Here is a 20,117-nt window from a genome sequence, read left to right as displayed (position 1 = left end):
AGGACCCCCCAACCAAGTACTCGGTTCTGTGCCAATAATGTGACATGACCTCTCCCTCTCACTCTTTCTCTCTCTCTCTCTCAAATTTGAAGTGACATGACCTCTCACTCTCTCTCTCTCTCTCTCTCTCTCTCTCGCAGCATGTATTGGGAGGACCCCCCCCCGGGCGCGGCTCTGCGGACCCGTGGGGGTGCTGCGGCGGGGGGAGGCCCTCCCCCAAATACAGGCTGCAAAGCCGGGAGGGCCTCCCCCAAATCTTGCAATGTAAATTGGACGGGAAGGAATTCAAAGTTGCAGCGCAAAAACGAAGTTAGTCCCGGTTATTTTTCTCTCATTCTTAAGTGCTTCGTGAAAGAAAGGAAGGACAGGATGGATTCTCTCGTCCAACAAGACCGAGCCGCCGAGCGCGGCGAGTACCCCCCTGCCACGGCCAGGACGGGGATTCTACGTTCGTGGCGGTGAATCCAACGAAGGAAATGGTACGCATACTCCGGCCGTCCTACACTTTTCGTCGCTAATTTCTCGTAAAGGTTCACTCGTTATCGCTGTTTTTCACAACCATCACAATTTTTGTTTCCATTTTGTGAGAATTAGGTTGATCGGTTTTAAAGGCCGTACATTTTTAAATGCCTAAAAATCCAAATAAGGTTTGAGGTCTACCCCGATTTTATGTTCGTGCGGGCGATTGTCCGCCTCCAATGCGGAGATACCGGTGTTGAGGAGACTTTGATCTATTGTAACGACCGTAAGGAATACGCTGTCCACCGGTAAGTTCGCCCCTCACACCCTCTATAATTACATCACATAATGATACATATGCATTCTCGTATGCATGCATGCAAGAGAATGCTCGCTGTTAAAAATTTGGAATGTCGGCCTCATTTTTTTTTTATCTGTTTTTCAGCTATTGCCTAGAGACCGTAGTTTTTCATGGGGACGTTCTTTGGTTCTGCGAGGATTGTCAACCCGAGATTGGAAAACCCGACACGAATGGGGAAGGCTTTACTCCCACGGGGCGTAAGAAGAAGAAGAGGAGGACTAAGAACCAGAAGTGGACGAGGGTGAAGAATGGAAGAAATAAGAAAATGCTCAAACCATGAGCATAAAAGGGATGAGGAAAGAGACGACCTCAATAGCCCCAAATCATTATTGTCTATCTACCTCGGGACTTTTCTTGTCCCCGCTTTCATATATTCCAACCATCAACTGAAAGCATTTCTCTAACAACATCTATTTTGCTCTACCCACCCTACGCTTTCTAATCAATTTTAAGTGGGAAGAAGAGCGGTTCTAGTCGTTCCGCGGTCACTAATCTCCTGAAGATTTTTCCTAAAACGTAGCAAACATCGTATTCGGAATCCATCTTATATCGCTCCACACCCCGATCTGTTGTTTAATACGAGATTACTCCAATCCACGTAAGCTAGACAATGACTTGAACCCTAATGAGCTTTATGGTCTACTCAAAAAGTCAACATCGGCTCGCGAAATTTGCCTCTTTCCAAGTACTAAAATGAACTTCGACCAACCCCCCCAAAAAGATAAAAGACTGCCTTAATGTCCTTTCGATGTAAATTAATCTCTTCAATATCATGTACATTGAACTTTTCAGTTTGTTCACCAACCATGTTTTTTTTGCTCCACTTACACAAGAAAGCACTTCGGTAACTATTGATTGACAAAACATGATTAAAATAAAATAAAAAATTGCATGTTCCCAAGAAGCCATTCTTTGAATAGCCGAAGAGGCATCTTAGTTTCTGCACCATCTTTGATTTTCATGCATAGTCAAAAGCCAATCGTCTTGATGACCTTTTTTTTCCTTTTTCCTATTTTTTTTGGGTCATCCTTTGCTTGGTTTCTCGGAGGCCCGTGCAAGTGATGAGAGTCCCATTCGACAAGAGAATGCCTTTTTATTTTTTTATTTTTTGCGCCCCTCCTCATTCAAACATGAGGCATGAATATCATATGCTTTCGTGTGATATCGGTGGCTACATACACATACATAATTATAAGAATTCTCGCGACGCGCCAAAATCGCTATGCCCTTAATCCACGGGTTGTTAAATCAGCCGATTGCTTATGAGACTTCTTAGTTTGTCGCGTGATTTTTTTTTTTTTGTTCCGATGAATTCAAGCTTCAGCCCTAGCTAAGAGTTTGGTTCCCTAAGATTAGTCAATTACACGTGAATTTTCGTAATCACCTAGCCCTTTGGAGTGCGAGGATACCCCCGACCCAGTCCAAATGCATGCACATACGAAAATTACCTTTTTCCCCCTTTAGCTTCCATCATTCACATATCAACCCAAGCTCACTTCTCGGGAATGACCCCCTTTTCGTCTTTTTACTCTCGAATCATTCCCTCTCGGTGAGAGAGACGTTTTCCGTAAACAGGGATATTTTCATATCATCCACTATCAGCACAATTGCACCCCCTAAAATTTGTCCCAAAGCATCAACATATCTTACGTTGTGTGTCCAATGTGTGGGGTTGGGGTGGGCGCGGTCACCCGCTCGGCACCAACAATGCCGAGCGAGAGGCGCACCGCCAGGGCCCCCGCCGACCGGCAAGTGATCGCCGGAGCCGGGTGCCGCTCGGCATTATGACTGCCGAGCGACACCTGATTTGGTAAATAAAAAAAGTCAACACCTGGTTTGGTAATTAGTTTGTTTTGTCCACCTGGTTTGGAAAAAAGCCCTATAATATATGTCCACGTTGAGCATTCGTGTGCATTATATGCACGTGAGCCGATGACCAAAAATAAAATTAAAATTAAATCACATTTAATTTAATTTTAGCCCGACTAAAATCGGTATATCGTAATTGCAAACATATTTGCAATGTTGTCTTTCCGTTCAACGTCGTCATGTATTGGTTAAGGTGTGTGACATCCCTAGGTTCATCACCGAAATGGCAAGAAGACATGCACTAACACTTTAGTACTTTTAAGAGAATTGATTGTCCCGATCAACATCTAGGTCCTACAAGCCATGAGTGACATCTAGCAATATGTCATGGCTACCCGGCATGTGTGAATGCTTTAAGAACATAATAAACCCGTCGCCTTTGGTTACAGTGTAATTCAATCCCTCTGTCTTACTATATCCCGATCGAACAAAGACCATGGAATATTTGCCAAGTCACCAATTCGATCATATGCACAAATCTAATTGACATGCATTTATATGAGACATGAACATTTCATTCTCGATCATAACCCCGGCCGAGGATTTCAATACATTGTCATAATTAAATTGCATAGGATATCATACCTTGCATGTGACAAGGAGACAGATTCCATTTTGCGCATACGTGTGATTTCGTATGTGCATGAACTATGATCATCAAGTACAGAGACGGATCGACGAACCATCAATATGCGTCCTCGTGAACCATAGCCATCCAACACACAAGTCAACACTATGCCTCGGGTCTAAGGATTATTTACACAAGACCAAAGCATGAACGATTAGACATTGACCACGCTAAAAGCTTCCATGTTGCTAATCATTCAATGCGTGTCACGTCCAATGAACTTGTCCGGTACAAGCACCTGTGTTCTAGCTCGGGCATCGCAATACCCAATGACTTGTGACTCGTCATTCCTTTAAGTATCCAATACTTAATTACGAAGTCAAGAACACACCGATCTCAACAGGATCATTGATATCCTTTCAATGATCCATTGATCGAGAACATTTTAAAGATTCGGTTTAATCGTGAACCCGTCACACATATTCTTAACGTCTCAAGAATAGGTCCAGTCACAACCGATCTCATGGAATTTATTCATATAAGTAAATAATTGGACAAATGAATAAATACGTCTTTGCCATTAATTAAATAAGAAATTGAAAATATAACTGAAATCCCTAACATGTAACTATTACATAGTCGCTTTAGGGCATATCTCTAACAGACAACATGTGGACTATAAAGAAACTCAGAACACAAGCAAGCTTTTGTCGAAGTCTTTTTGACACTATGTTAATCTTAAGGTGCATTTGGTTCAGCTTTTCCGAGAGATTTTGGGCCTCTAAAGTCCTTTGGGAAAATGATGGGGTGTTTAGCAAGCCTCTGCAAAATCCATTTGACCAAATGTCAGCCTTGGAAAAGCTAACAGCCCAATGCTAAAAGAGACCAGCATTGGACTTTCCGCATTTTCAAAATGCTAAAGGCCCCATTAAAGAAAATTAGTGAGTTACATATTTTTCCCTTAAAACCTTACTAAAATTTCATTTTTACCCATTTCCCAGATTTTTGCATTCCATCTTCTTCTTTAGGGTGATCGACAAAGGGCTGGCGAAGGGCAAATCGGCGAAGGGCAAATCTAGCCGGCGAGGGCCACCAAGATCTCTGGACCTCAGGGATTTGATTTTTTTATTAAAAAAATGAAAAAAAGCTCAAAGCTCGTTTCCAAACCTGAACCAAATGCACTCTTATTACTTGCCAAGAGAAAAGCAAACTGCAGCTTCAAGAGCTGCACCAAGAGCAACATTCCTTGCGCTAGCGTCAATCCAAATTTGTGAAACATCGATTTAGTCCGCCACTGCTTTAACATCACGTACTCCTCATTTGTGGGCAAATCGCCGTACCTTTGCCCATTAAGATCAATAGAGTGCCTCAAGAGTAGATAAAAAGGGTAAAGGAAAGTGAAGAACAGTAGCACATTCATCTTTCTTACACAATCAGCCCCTGCAAAAACAAATGTCACTTCCAGATGATTCATAAGATGAGCTCAAACTTCCCGAGTTCATCATCTGAGCTTGACGATGCTTGCTGCTGCTGCCGCATTATGAGACGTGTGCATGTTCTTCAAATAATCACGCGAGTTCTCGGTTATGCCGCCAAGTCCGATGGATGTGAAGAAGTTGATGGAGAATCTTGTGTTCTTTGGATTGTCCTTATGGAAAATCGATTCGAAAGAGATCCCGCATCAGTGGATCGTTCAGGCGTTCATTAAGCAAACGGATCCTCCCCAGATGGTCTGACAGTTCCTGAAAGAGGATTTTGATAGATATACGCAACGAGGAAGCGGTGTCGTCCTCAGTCAATCGTATGTAGGCCAAGATGTGCCATGGTAGAGATTGCGCGAAGAATTTTGCCACATTTCTCGGTTCGTCTGTCTTGAGACGGTGAATCGTTGAATATTGCTGAGCAAAGCATTTCTCGAAATTCTCCTGATAGACTTTGTTGATCATGCAAAAACGCTGCCCCAGCAGACCATAGTAGCGGCGGTAAGTTCTCTCTCGACTGCGACGCTCCTATACATAACTCCATGTCTTGTCCAGCTTCTGGTTTAATCTTTAATAGCTTATGCCCCGCTTCCTCGAATCGACGCTGGACATAATCGTCAGATATATCGCTCTCTGCAGATTTACAAGATCCGTCTCTGTCTCATCTCTAATTTTCATCTGTTCATCCTCTTCTCCGTCAAATTCCTCAGCAGATCCGTCTTGTGAGCCTTCTTCCGAATCTTTTTCCTGCTCAAACTCTATCACCGAGAATGGTCTTCTTCAATTCTTTATAACGCTTCTCGTTCTCCACGAACTGCGGATCAGGCTTGAATATGTCAAGAGTAATTTCCGGATCGATGTTCTCCTGGAGTGATATCTCTGTGTGTCAATTGATCTTCTGGCTCCACAAGGTCCAATTCTGGACGAACCGCGGACTGAAACTTAGCTTTTCTAATGGCAAAGAGGCCTTCAATCGAGAACCGAACTCAGCTTATCCATTTCGCCTTCATGAAGAATTCCCTGAAGCCGTCCGAAGATACCATGTAGACCTCTAGGAGATAGGTCTTGCAGCAAGGAACCACACTCAGGTCACGAAGCCAACGGCAACCTCCATGCGGTTGTCGGTCGGATTTTCCAGCAGAACAGCGAGCAGCTCCAAAGCGACAATCTCATGAGCCGCTCGCTGGTTAACTAGATGTTCTAAGAATTTAACAGCAGCAAGTAATCGAGGCTTGTCGATCTGTTTATAAGCTCTGTTGAGCTGCGAAACGATCCTTCCCAGTAGAATGCTGCCGACCTCTGGAAACTTCGAGTTGACGACAGCAACCAATGCACAGCAAAGGCTTCTGTGAATCCCGGAGACGCCATCTGCTGACTTCATACAAGAACGGCAGAAAAGACCTCTCCCTCGGATGAGATTCTCACCGAAGAGCTCAGGAACAATGTTCTCAAGGTTCGCCGCAGCGACTCTATTCACCAAACCGTTCATGCTCTTCCTTGAAGCAACCCACGCCAGCCTTTGATCCTCAATGCTGCCTCTGTCCAGGACCTCTTTCGACATTCTGGCCGGCTTGAACGGCGGGACGGAAACTCCTCCGCTTCGGCCCGAGTTTGAAGCATCGGTATTCGTGTCGCATATCCTGAATATTTCTAGGAGATTTCTAAATTATCTCTAATCTCGAGTTTGACACGGTAAAGAAAATCCGATCTAAGTGGGTTTCCTAGTTGAGGTCGGATTCTTAATTTGAGTAGGCTTCCTATTTTGGATATAGTTTCTCGTCCATATAAAAAAAAGTGGGTCCTCTTTGCGAAAAACATTCAAGACCGGCTTTCGGCTGTGATAATCAAGCAGGGTGTGCTCGTAAAATTCCGAGTGTTTAAACCCTTGAAAATTTTGTGGGGATAACAGCTTTAAAGGTCTTGCATTTATGAAGTATTAATCCGTATTAGATTTGATGGGTAAGTAGATGTCGAAAACTGGAAATCCATGCTTTTTTGAAATCGAAAATCGAACCGACTCCGTAATTGATTCGGGAATCAAGCTTACGATTCAAATCTGAAGCAAATAAATCAGGTGAACAATTTACGTCACGATTGTGGTTAAGGCTTTACGAATCACAAATGCCCTAGTCATTGAAAATGTTTGAGCTCCATGCCACATTTTGCCATGTCCTACAGACTGTACTCCGCCTCTTTAACTTTAAAAGACCCGCCGACCCAGTCTCTCCTGCCCAAGCACTCCTCCTCCTCCTTCCTCTTTCCCATGGCTTTGCATTGGTAATCAGAATCGGTCACAAGCTTGAGATCTCCTCAGCTTCACTGTGACGATCGAGCACGGGCCAGGCATCGAAGCGATTCTGGCTCTCTCCTCTTTGTCTCTGTCTCGAAGGAGACCGCAGTAATAACGGCCGCGTCATGGACGAAGAGCGTGCGGAAGCAGCGGCCGTGGACCGCCACGACCCGAGGCCCTCCTCCATACCCTCCGGCGACGGCTCCGTCTGGGCCGACGTGTCGCCCCTCCTCGAGGCCGCCTGCACAGGTCGGTCGTCGTGTTCCCTATCCCTTGCCCTAGTACCTGCTTGCGATGCTCGCGGAAACAATGACATCTGAGAAGTAGTGACGATGTAGAAAGGCAACGCTTTTTATATTGGGTATGGCTGTTAGTGATGCTAGTGCGGTTTGATGACTTTGGACTCGGAAGAAAGAGGTCAAAATTAGTCAACTCCAAGAGTGTTAGCTATCGCTGAAATCTTTGCGATTCATTCATGCGCAAAAGGGAATTTCGGCACTCGATTCTTTGCTGACATGGTTGTCCTGATAGCAGGTTGTAAGATAAAAAAGGCTCATGGTTTCAAGTTTTCCATCTTAGATTGAGTTACTGTGGTGTGGGCATTGTCGAAGTATTGCTCATGGCTATTTGAGTTTGCGGAGTTAGGTTGGTCTGTTGAGTAAGCATCAATGGAAAGATGCATTCTGGAAGATGGAGTTTTGGTTTGTTGAATTGATGGGGGAAGAGAAGATTTAGAAGTTGTCGATGTATGCTTGTTTTCCGTTGTTAAGAGGCACATGGTCCTTTGTGGGATCGAGCTTTTAGCTGAATTATGTTTCTACGCAGTAAATAGAGAGTGGATTCTTTAGTCTATGATATGCTTGATGAGGGCGACTATCGAATCTTTCTGTGGTCTTGTACTTAGTGTTGGTAGTAGTTGCATGAGAGCTAATTCAGTGGGGGAGTTAACCTGAATGGGAGGGAATCTCTTACTTCCTCCACCAGAGAAGACATTTCAGTTAAAGGCATGCGGTTTGATTTTTCAGTTGGTGTAAATGGATTGGAGTGTATAGGTGTCTCTTTTGTAAACAGTAGATGGCTACAAGTTCATTACGTTTAGATAATAGCCTGCATTTTGAGGATGCATCCTTTCCATATCAAAATATCTTCAAATAATTCTGTGAGGGGGTTGGCTTGGCATTCTCTTGGTGCCTTATGGTATAATTCTTTTATCCTTTTTTTTTTTAAACAAAAGGAGAACGGCTTGCTTAGTCTTCATGAAGTCAGATAAACATACTTATTAGAACAAAAAAGTGGGCTGGTGGATAAGACGGTTTTAATGCTGGGAAAGTTTTAAATTTGAAACAGGAAAGCATAGGCAGGTTTTGCTCCAATTGTTTTTGGTAGAGAATATATTACTGAGAACGAATTTTTACTATTTTCTTTGGGTGGTGTATTTTTCGTTTCCTTTGTTGCGGAACTGAGACTCTTGATACTAAATTTATGAAGCAACTGATTCTAGTTGACTACTAACGCATTCTGTGTTGGGTTCAAAAATGGAATCTAGCTATCATTCATGTCCTATCTTCAGATTTTTTTTAACTTTCCTGAATTAATTTGAATGGGCTGCAGATCTTCCAGATGGCGAACTCATTCATGGTGATAACTTCAATCTTTTTGCAGCCATGTCAGCATTGGAGGTATTGATTGCTTTTTATTATCTATTATGTGGTCATTGAATTTGCTTATATGAATGAGTGCACTTTGGAATAAACCTTCATTTTGGCACCGTCAGGGTTGTTTTCATTATAGTGCCAGCATATTAATTAATTTTGTTATGTAAGCAGATAATGGACCCAAAAATGGATTCAGGTATGGTGTCCAGATACTATTCAGTTGATGAAGCCATAGAAAATGGTGCTGCTCCCGTCCCTATCAGCTGTGATAAAACTGGGGATGTCCAGTGCACAATTGATATCATGGATCATCTTTTAGCATGCGAGGTGATTGCAGTATAACCTGCCAAAACAGTCTTCTTAAGCTGCATTGGTGAAGCTTTTTAACATTTTACTAACCTCACTAACATGTTCCCACACCATCGAAATAAATTTACATATTCTCCTTTTGAGCCTTCTCTTCATCATTGATTATGTTTTTTTAAATTCTACTCATGATGACTTGCTTGAGAGTTCTGATTTTGCGTATTCTGCTGCCATCTGTAAAAAAGAATATGAGCAAACTGAAATGGACTTCCTATAAGAGTGGGGAATGGTAGGAATACTATGTTGTGGGATGCCATATGGTGTGGTGACACTGCTTTCAAAGAGTTATTCCCGGATGTGTCTGAATTAGCAGGAGCTAGGGTGGCTGATTGTTGGAAGACTAACGATGGGAAAGTTTGTGGGAGATTAACTTCTTATGTAAGGCTCAAGATTGGGAGCTCAAAGCTTTCTCCAATTTTTTTGAGTTGTTGTGTCGAGCAATGTTAGATGTGAGTGAGGATGATTGGCTACAGTGGAATTGCTGTACCTCCGGAACCTTTTATGTGAGATGCTAGCATTCCAGTCGTTTCTAATGGAATTGCCACAGAGCACACTCTTCCGTGGAGATCTATTTGGAAAGTGAAGGTTCCATTGAAGATTTATTTTTTCCTTGGGAAGCTGGTTGGGGACATATACATACTCTTACTTTGGACAATTTTCAGTAGAGAGGATAATACTGGCTAATAGGTGCTTTTTGTGCAAGACTGGAGAAGAGAGCGCGAATCACCTATTTTTACACTGTCGCTGCCCAATCGATTCGACTACAGTTTTTGCAATTTTAGGAATAAGTTGGGTGACCTCAGGGATGGTGGGACACAAGCTTTGGGATTGGAGGGACTTTCAATTCGTGTTTTTCAAAGAAACAGATTACTAAGATGTTTTCACTCCTTGTTTTTGGCTCATGGAGAGAGAGAGGAACAAAAGGGCATTTCAAGGAGTTGAATGCTCTTGGGATTCATGTAGGGACAATTAATTGTATACTTTTCACATTGTGTATAGCAGGAAACTTCAATTTCATACATCTAGTTTGTCTGAAATATTAGAAACAGTCTGTTGTGCATAATTTTGTATATGGGTGGCTTCTACCAAAAGCTGTTTTGTATAGGGGCGGTACCCCCTTGGTACGTCCTTAATGAAGTCTCAATTATCATTGGAAAAGAAAATATACAAGTTAATGTTGCTCTCCTATAGTTAAGGTTATGAGATCATCATGTACTCGTAGTGCCATAACATTGTGGTTTTCAGCTCTGTCGTCTCTAGGACACTATTGTCTCTTTCCGTTCGTCTTTTATGGTTTTCTTATTCTGAGCGGAGATGCTTGTTTTCCTCAATTTGAACTGGATATCTTGATCTGAGGAACAGTTACCTAACATCATATAATACCTTGATGTAGATAATCTTATCATTTGCTTGATAATATGTCTCAAATCTCCAAGGTATTCAAAAATGGACCAGCGGCTGCTGTTAATATAATTGCATGTTACTTCTTAAGTCACGCTGAACTTTTCTGTATTCAGAGTTCTTTTTTTTTTTTTTGGCAGCACATTGGTGGTTTTTCAGCGAACTGTATAATTATGTTGCACATCCTCTTCCTTTGCCATCATGTTTGATGTTATATTCATGCATTAAGAAGGTACCATGCGCAGTACAGTATTTTTCATGCTCTTACACTATTATCTTCTATGGCAGGCAACATGGCACAAGGGACATTCACTAGCACAAACGGTCTTCTCTTGCATCTATCTTCTGAGACCCGAAAGGACATCATCACATGCGTTATTGCATTCTTACAGTAGAATTATACGTGCAACATGCAAGGCCGTTGTATCGGTTGTCTCAGATGCACGAACACATGAAGTAAAGTATTTAAGCGGCTCCTTGTCCCTCTATTTACCTAAAAATAAGTACTACTCAACTGTATCTCTTTTCTTTTACTTGTAGATCTAATTTTAGAGAGTGAGCCTGTTGGAATTATTATGATCGGCAGGTTCCATGTGCAAGTCGCTGAGAAAGCCTCTCTGAAATGCAGGGAGGCCTACCTACTTTTTACCACCCATATCTGCCTACCTTTGACCACCCTTAGATCTCAAAATGCAGAAACTTCTGCACCTGGACAAACATTTTGTTACCTTCATTGAACCTTTCTTCCTTTTGAACTGATTCATATTTGTTCTAGGGTGAAACCTCAAGGCATCCTTTTCAAACTACAAGTGTTTTCTTAGCATAGTTTTGCATGGGTATGGCCATAATACTTGTCTTTCTGCGACATGTTCCTTTCCTTGTTTGCACAAGTTAATTTTTCTTTATTATATCTAATCTAATATACAAATAAAGTGGGTAGAATTGAGCTTTCTATTCCTGTTGTTTTTTGGCAATGAGTAGACAAGTAAAAAAGAAATTAAGGCTTATTTCTGCACTAACAGTGACACTAGTATATGGATTCACTAATATAATTGGTTATTACTTGGGATGTGCTTGGATGTATAATAGTTAATAAAATAAACTGGCATTGAGAATTTTACTTAATTCATGAATCATTGAAAATTTGATGTTATGTTTTCGTGGCTAGTCAAAATTTGGTTCCAAACCTAAGTATTTTGTTTTCTTTTGTGGTAGGAAGAGGACCTTTTCACTATGGCATACGGCTTGCCTCTGATTGGTGAAGATGAAAAGTGCTTATCTATGTTAAATGCTGTTGAAGAAACAATAGCTCGCCAATTGCGCGCTTGTAAAGCTCCATCATCAGGAAGGAAAGTTATAGAAGGTCAGTGAGTAGGGTGCTCTTACTTCCTGATACTTATTTATACATGTGCTGAATTTTCATATTTACATACTTCAAAGTAGCCGCTTTAGTTGTATGGTCAATAGCTTGTGGTGTTAGGAGATACTGGAGACTCTGCAGATAAGCCTGAAGTTAACAATTGTACAGGCAATTCAGTGTAACTTGAATATAATGTGATAGGTGGATATTACTCGCCCCTCATTATGAAAGAAGATTATCTTATTATTGGTTAAATGAGAGAGGGACTTTCCTTGTCAGCCTTGAGGCAGTTACTAGTCCATCATCTGAGTGCCATCTTCAGGGTTGTGAGAACACTTGTCAAGGGCTGCTGTTATTCTTAGGAGACTGTGTCACTTATCCTTGTTATTTCTCTTCGCAAAGCCTGGTTTTGGAAGCCTTAAGATTTTGTATTTTCTTCGCAAAGCTTGGTGCTAGAGATAAATCTTGGCATTTGATTGTGAAACAAAGGTTAGGGTGTGAATACGGTCAAGTGGGATGCTAAAGGTCGAATTGCCTATGGATCTAGGTACTTTAGCTGTGGAAGCAACTTCAGGTTGTCTTCGGTTTCATCTTTTGCGACATTCCACCCTCTGCCCCCTCTGTTTGTCTTTGTTTTTGAAAGTCCCATTGCTATCCAATCTTCTGTGCGCCACCAATAGTTATTTTATTTGCCTCTTTATTTGGAATTAATTTGATATTAGTCTTATAGGCTTGACTTATATTTATTAGTCTTAAGTAGGGGTATCACGGGATGCTTTCTCCTGGGAATTCTCGAACATTGAAGCTTTTGTGTTGTTGAGCAGAAACTGCATTTACCTAGATTGCATTAGTTGCTCTTATGCAGATCTGGAGCCATTACAAAATAATCTTGCACTGGAAGAAGGCTACTGCAAAGCCATACTCTGCCGCTTGCGCTTTCGTAAGGTCTTGCCCTGTGTTTTTCAGACTAATTCTATGGTTTGGGGTGATTTACAGAAATATTACTCTCGGATTCCTACTCGTGATGAGAGATCTATATAATTGTCTAGCGTCTCAATAGTTCTCTGTATTTTCTTTATGCAAAATTATTATACCATCACCCTCCCATTATGGCATTTCAGTGGGCTTATAAGTGTAAATTGCTGATAAGATATATGCCTGTACTTCCGATTTTACTTGGAGAAATGATCCACTGATTTTGCTCATTCAACTTGTTTTCAAATTATTCGTTCGGCTTAATTCTTACTGCTTACATCCTCACATTTTTCTGCTTCACAGCACTTCTACCATGTTCTTATGTGTCTAAAGCGACCTCAAGGAAGGGGTCTGCAGTTGGCACGAAAACATATTAGCTCTTGCTTATCAGAACTAGAAATCATCCGGAAATCTACAGAAGTACTGCGGTCTAACGATTATGGAACTCATAATTGTGGGGAAGATAAAACAACGGCTTCAGGTCGACGGCCGGTGGGATTCGATGCTAGTATAAATACTAGGTTATCTGCCCCCACACCACCACGTTCTATTAAAATTCTGAGCTGGAGTGAGGTGAGGATTTGAAGGATTTCAGATTAATACATCAAGGAGTTATTATATTAACAACTGTCTGTTGTTGGTAGGCTGTTGAGTATTTTGTCAAACTTCTTCACGATCTAGACATTATATGCTCCTTCTCGTTGGATGCTTCCCTGGAAGGTATACTGCAGTTCATGGTCCAGTTTCAGAAGTCTCATCCCGACTTGGTTTCAAGAGCGCATCTCCAGGTTGTCTTTGAATCCCTATTGGTTGTGATGTTAAATGTCTTTGAAGTGTTTCTGCTTATGATTCCTTTGTGCTTCACAACTCCTTTTCGGTAATGAGGATTTCTTAGGGAGAAAGAAAGCATGTTGCTACAACTAGGTAACTGCCTGCATGACTCGGCTGATAGGAATGAGACCTATTTAGAAAGATGCAGTTTATCGGTAGCTTCAAGGGGAAAAGATGAAGAAGGGCCATTAGAGGTTGAGCTATCCATGTCATTTCTTTAGAGTGGTGTAGTTATGCCGAGTAAACTTATCTTCCAGCTATGTTAAGGCTTTGTTTCTTTTCATGGAAAAAGGTTATATAGGTAACTACTTTCTTTGCAGAACATTTTACTGCTATACAATGCTTTATAGATTTTACCTGATACATGGTGGCTTTCTTGCTAACAAAAAGCCAAGAAGAGTCCTTACTTTTGATACTTCAAAAATAAATAGATATTTATAACGTAGTGAGATGTCATTCTTGACGATTTCTCTTGCTAATTTTTGGTTGAATGAATAATTTTAGGAATCTGAACTGTGAGAAAGATTTGAAAAGTTATGAGGTGACATGATAAAAGGATCTAGTGTTATTATATATATCCACTGATTTTCTATGAGGCATGGCTCCTTCGCATCCTCGTTCAGCGGGAAATACATAGTTCTGAGTGGCAATCTTGAGTAGATTTCTATGTTTTGAAGGCTGTTTCTCCGCCTTATTGGAGAAGTAAGGGAGGATTGATGGAGTCGTAAGAATGTGATGAGATGTCTGAAGCATTAGCCAGTTGCCAATCTGACAACTTAGTTGTTTTTATACCTTTATATTGTCCTTTAACAACTGGCAGTTCTCATATTTGCTGATATAAATTTTCTGTTCTTAATAAACAATTTGCTGTTGGTGCTGGTTTTCTTTTCGCTAAATATTGATTAGAGCTTTTCACTTGCTCACAGACGCTGCTGATTCAAGATGGTAAGCTGTATGGCAGGGATCCTATTTTTGCTGTGATTGCTAAAGCTGCAGGCTTGCCTGAAATCGTTAGAAACCATGATATTCAGAATGGAGAATGTTTGGTTCATCTAGGACAGGTGAGGATTGAACGGCTTTTCTTTAAGGAAATCAGGAATAGGAGTTATTAACGAGTACCTTAAAACAAAGCATGCAAGAGCAATTTGCAAGAAAGTCACATGACAACTAAATGACTGAGCAAAAAACGAAAGTCTAATCAAGGAACCAACTCAAACTCATGATGACTCAGACAAATTTCTAAAGGAAAAGGGCAAGAATTAGCTGCTGCTTGCTAGTTGTAGCCCGTTTATTGGTGTTTTGCATCATATAGTCCGGTACCCAACCACATAATAATTTTGTGGAAAAATAGCCTATGCCCTAATTTTTCCCCCAAACTCTCTCTCTCTCTCCCCCCCCCTCCCCAAAACCCCCCACTTGCAGTCGCAGCACTTCTCCGCCATGGCCCTCACCGTCGACCACGGATCTAGGCTTGAGCTTAGCTCATGGCATGGAGCTCAGACTCTGAGTGGGCCCCAGATTTGTGTTGACCTCGTCTGCGCCATTGAGCTCGATGCCCCTGTCACAGAGTCCGACCATGGCAGAGTGTACAAAGGCCCAGGTGAAGAGAAGACAGGAGAGACGGCGACGGGCTATGGTGGCTTCTGTGGAGGGCGTTGTTGGAAGCGACTACACATCAAATCTGTTCATGGCGACAAAAGGCGGAGGAGGTGCTATTGGCTGGCCGAAAAATGGTGTAGCTCATCGAACAGTCAAAGACTCTAAGAACTCTGTTGTTGGTCCGTTCGAGAGAGGGAGAGAGAAAAGTGTGAGGGCAAAATGGGGAAAACGGGGGAAAGATAAGGAAATAGAGTGGTTGAGTGCATAGGTGCACAATAAGGGCACCAATTGTGCACCAACCGACCACCAAAAAAATAAAAAAGAAAGAAAGAAAGAGAACAAGCACCACCTAGCGAGCAGCAGCTAATGGCTGCTACTTGGCCCACAGCTAATTCTTGCCCAAAGGAAAAAAAATGTCTGATTTAGAAGCTGATTGATCCTTTCTTCAGTCTTCTTCTGTGTGTCCTTAAAAGGCATTTGCTGAAAGCATGGCTTTGATAAGTTGTTATTACAATGCAGTTGGTCATCAACCTACTAAAAATTCTTAGTACAAATGCTGCATGGCAAAGGCGGAAGCTTGGAAAAATCGTACAAGATTGGCGGGTTATCCATATACAGGTTTCTGCCACATATCTCTTAATAACTCATTTTGCAAACTGGTGATATCTTCAATTTCACTGTGGAACTGATCCAAACTTCACAATGCCTGTTGTGTTATCGATTTCTTGTGATACATGCATTTTTTTAATTTAAATCTGGGTGATCTATCAAGAAATATGTTAAGGTTTTATCAATGGAAGGAAGCAATTAGAGATAGGAGATGGTGCTGTGGGAAGGGTTGGAGGTGAATTGAGAGATCCGAAGGGTAAATGATAATACATGTATTCGATAAGTTTGGGCGCGCTTTTTCCTTCCCTCATGAACATATCAACTTCATCAAGTTAAATTCAATTTTCTCCTTTACTGATCTCTATGGATAAAGTTTTTATTGCCTGTGCTCAAATTTCTTAAGTCAAAAGTACTTCAGCCTTTTGCTGCAAGTATAGTGTCATATCCCCTGTGAGAAGTAACGTCAATTTATGAAATGAGCTTTGATAGTTATTAGCAGCAAGCTCTCGTTAGACTTGTATTACCAGCCCACTTCTCTGTTATGAGGTTTTTGCTTTTGGTTCTCAAGTGGTTATTCGTCTTCCTCAAAAAATATGCCAGAAGTTTATCATAGTTACCGATGCTCCCGCTCCTCCCCCCCCCCCTCCCTCCCTCCCTCTCTGTGACTGATCGTTGGCATATTAATTTTGGCGTATGCCATTTTGAACAGTTGGAGCTGGCTCTTAGACAGGAGATGGGAGAAGAGTCTGGCATTTCAGCTGATCAGGTATGCTGCTGCTATGTGACCATGAGAGCATATTTGGATCATGTAATGCAAAATTTAGTCCATAAAAGACCTTTAGTATCTGCGACAACTTCAAGAATTTAAGGTGTAGCACTGATTTGCTGCCATGAACAAGCAATTTTGTTCTCTAATGAAAATTATATTTCTCTTACTGAAAGTGATCAGAAAAGATAGAGGCAGGACAAGATAGATTACTTTTCTTCTCTCTGTATGAGAATGAACATCTGTCTAAGGCCATCACACAATAAATAGTGCTAAATCCAAGTCCCAATCTCCCTGAAGTGTTCGCACAGCAACATTCAAGGAAGTCAGTCGTGAATTGAGCTGTCACCTTTCTTCGAAGAAATCACGGTTATCATCACATTACCATTTGTTGGAGAACACCAATGGTCAGACCTACTTCCAGAGATCCTAGAGAGTTTCATCTAGAACATTTATCAGTTGACCTTCTGAGTATCTCTGCGAGATTCCGCATGTTACTTGGTTGCTAAATGGCGGTGCAACATTGAAATGTTTTTGGTAATACATTTTCAGTAAAAGTTCCTAGTGTGTCTATTTTTTGGGAATCGGACTATGAGATTAGCTAATCTATGCTAGATTTAGCAAAGGTATTGAAACTATTTAGTTTGCTGAAACTACATCTACTTCCAGAGCGTCAAGAGAGTTTCATCTGGAACATTCATTTGTCGACCTTCCGAGCATCTCCTAGATTTCGCATGTTACGAAGTGGCAGTGCAACATTGAAATGTTTTTGGTAATACATTTTCAATAATGGTTCCTAGTGTGATCTTTTTTCTGGGAATCGGACTAAGGGATTAGCAAATCCATGCTAGATTTAGCAAAGGGATTGAAGCTATTGAATTTGCTGAAACTGGTTATACAGAAATTTAATATAGTATGTTACCAGCATTGTGTCATACTAATCTTCTATCTTGTCTAGAATGGTCGGGGGGATATATTGAGACAGATCCTCATATGGGTGGAGGAGCAAACTTTCTGGATAGCTTCTCGTTTCCTCATGTTGGGGTTTGAGTTGGAGCTCTATTCTCCCGGTGAATATTGCATGGTGTACTGGTATATCTATGTTGTCTTGATCAAGCTTGCAGAGAGAATGCATCACAAGATGTCATTTACCAATGCCACTGGTAAGAAGCTACTAACGTGTAACAACATTCGTGTGTCTAAACATAATTAGATTGTTGACTAAATCCTGTCCAAGAAACAAATTATGAGTAATTGTCTTGAAAAGTCGTTCCTTATATCATTTGCTGACCTAACAATATTGCCAGCTAGACACTGACATTTTTTGGTACTGCCCTCGTTCGAACCAGCTAAATTAAAGGGAAAGAAGAAGAAGGGTTCCACTAAAGATATGTCAAGGGATTTCCAGATTCCGGCTTCAGTTTTGTTTCTTCAGTCTTATATTTGCCTAGCTGAAGGCCTAACAATGGTAAGTTGTTTCTAGAGGAAGTCCAATAACGCGGATTGACTTGCTTGCGATACAACTCATCCAACCTCCTAATGATTGTTCAGCTTTAAATTCTTCTCAGAAATGCGCAATTTTAAGATTCTGTCATTGCAGATGCTCGCTGCTTTGAAAAATGAAAGGATGCTCTCTCAGAGTCCAAGCCCTTTTAATTCAGATCATGAGGTTAGGCCTTGCTTCCATTCTTAAACGTTCTATTTCCTTCATTTCTCAAGGTTGTACTTTCAAAAGTCACAAAAAAAAAAAAAAAAAACCAGTTGTAAGGGATGGATTATGAAGATTATACTTTCAGGAAGTTATATCTCCATCATGGAGCTTATTTCCCATCAATTGTGTTCGTGTATTTTTTTACTTTAACTCATTGTTGATTCTTTTTGCCTTGCCTCAGAGATTTATTCAGCATTTTGAACTTCTCCAAAAGGCTGGTGTCCCTGATCACATCTCATATCAGTCATTCGAAGAATCCACTAAGAATGCTCGCTTCTCTGTGAGTATTGCTACATTTATGTCTAGGAGCAAACAGCAGAAAAAACATTAAATCTTCCCTTCAAGATATCAGACAGCGTGCACGGCCAAATAGTAGGCGATTAACCATGTTTCGTGGTGACCCTATTTATATGGAAGTCACAGTGCCAACTGTCATTGTCTTCTAGAATATGCCTGTTTTATCATAAGACTGATTTTGGACAATGAGTTTTTTTGCCACTAATTAAGCATCATGTCCCCATTGCATCGACACATGTAGAATCTCATGGCACAAATAGCAATTCTGAAAGTTAAGAGAGTGCAAAAAGTAATCGTAAATGAAAGTTCTGGGTGCTTGTTCTTACTGGTAATTCTATTTAGAACAACCTCATCGCAATCTTCCATTGACTTTAGACTTCCCTGTATTCCAGACTCTTGTGATGTATAATTACTTCAAGGATGCTCAGAGAATAGCGAAGGAGGTCAAGAACAGTTTTCCCAACGATCCCGAGAGGCAGTCCGAATTGCGGAGAATAGAGCAGGTTGCCGAACATAACAGCATTGCTCTCACTGTTCTTTGCCGGCTAGGAAGCCTCGACTCGTCACTCAAGGTTTCTTTCGATTTCAGCCACCATCCCTATTTTGCCACTGCTGTAGTCAAGAGGTCTTAAAGCATCAACAAAGTCATGGCCTCTACAAAATTTTGGTGCTATGTTGCATCTAAGAGAATTGTAGCTGCAATTTTGTAATGAGTGTTACAATTTTCATGGAATAATCATTGTAATTGACCTTTAATGGAAAAGGTAATAAGTAAAGCATTGATATGAAAATTATGTCTATTCTTTTTAAGAAAGAAGACACATGAAGAAGTAGGGGTCTTTCTACGTTTATTATCCTCAATACTCGAAATGGCATGATTACTGCTCTTTCTTTTTTCTCTCTTTTCCTTAGTCAAGTGCTGGAGTACGTCAAGTTTGTAACTTTTCGCAATCGCTTATTTTACGATCTCGTGATATATGTGATGGAAAAACTTACAAGATTTGCCAACTTCTCTTGTCAAATTGAAAAGTTGCGACGTCGTGATCGATATATCGAATGGCAGAGAGGAAGGAATGCTCTCACATCAAAATAGGAGAGGGAAGGTTTTGTCTAAAGAAGCCAGTATTGTGGTTCCTGTTGAAAACAACAGGTCATGTTACTGTGAGAATTGCTAGATGCTCCATAAATTAACCAAGGGAGCATGACTTAACGTTCTTGTGCGCATGCATTGAGCCCAAATAAAGGAAGCGGATTGAACCGATTCGCTCCAGTTTGGTTCGGGTTGGGTTTTCTTTTATGCTTGTTGGAAAAGAAGCAAGGAAACATGTAACTTCGCCGAACCGTTCGAACTAGGTTGTTGGGCTCATTGGTTATTTGTCCAAACTTAAGCATGTGTCAAGTTGCATGTCCCACAATGACGCCTCCTCTAGCAGCTGAACTTTTCAATGGGGACAGATCATGGACTTTGAGAAAAGGGGCATCTGTTCTCCCTCGGAATCCGCTACCAGAGAACGCCAAA

The 20,117-nt window shown here is 41.2% G+C and overlaps 1 protein-coding gene and 1 pseudogene across 2 annotated transcripts; one reads left to right on the top strand and one right to left on the bottom strand.

The window, feature by feature from the left end:
- Window positions 1–4,718: 4,718 nt before the first annotated feature.
- LOC115754013 lies at window positions 4,719–7,003 on the bottom strand (annotated as a pseudogene).
- Window positions 7,004–7,073: 70 nt separating this feature from the next.
- LOC115754007 (N-alpha-acetyltransferase 35, NatC auxiliary subunit) lies at window positions 7,074–19,408 on the top strand. Of its 2 annotated transcripts, none has more exons than XM_030692899.2 (16): window positions 7,074–7,277; window positions 8,640–8,707; window positions 8,855–9,010; window positions 10,739–10,906; window positions 11,666–11,813; window positions 12,676–12,755; window positions 13,089–13,358; window positions 13,430–13,573; window positions 14,543–14,677; window positions 15,735–15,833; window positions 16,534–16,590; window positions 17,549–17,753; window positions 17,940–18,058; window positions 18,191–18,259; window positions 18,483–18,581; window positions 18,991–19,408. In XM_030692899.2, exons 1-16 carry the CDS (start codon window positions 7,154–7,156, stop codon window positions 19,228–19,230), a joined length of 2,181 nt encoding a protein of 726 aa, XP_030548759.1. In that variant the 5' UTR covers window positions 7,074–7,153; the 3' UTR covers window positions 19,231–19,408. The 2 variants fall into 2 exon arrangements, with proteins under 2 accessions (XP_030548759.1, XP_048132997.1); XM_048277040.1 differs by having other exon boundaries at window positions 7,205–7,277; window positions 8,880–9,010.
- Window positions 19,409–20,117: the final 709 nt, after the last annotated feature.

This window comes from Rhodamnia argentea, chromosome 4 (genome assembly GCF_020921035.1).
Source record: "Rhodamnia argentea isolate NSW1041297 chromosome 4, ASM2092103v1, whole genome shotgun sequence".
Classification (NCBI taxonomy): Eukaryota; Viridiplantae; Streptophyta; class Magnoliopsida; order Myrtales; family Myrtaceae; genus Rhodamnia; species Rhodamnia argentea.
The sequence above is the reverse complement of the archived record's forward strand: the minus strand, read 5'-3'. Positions and strand labels throughout refer to the sequence as shown.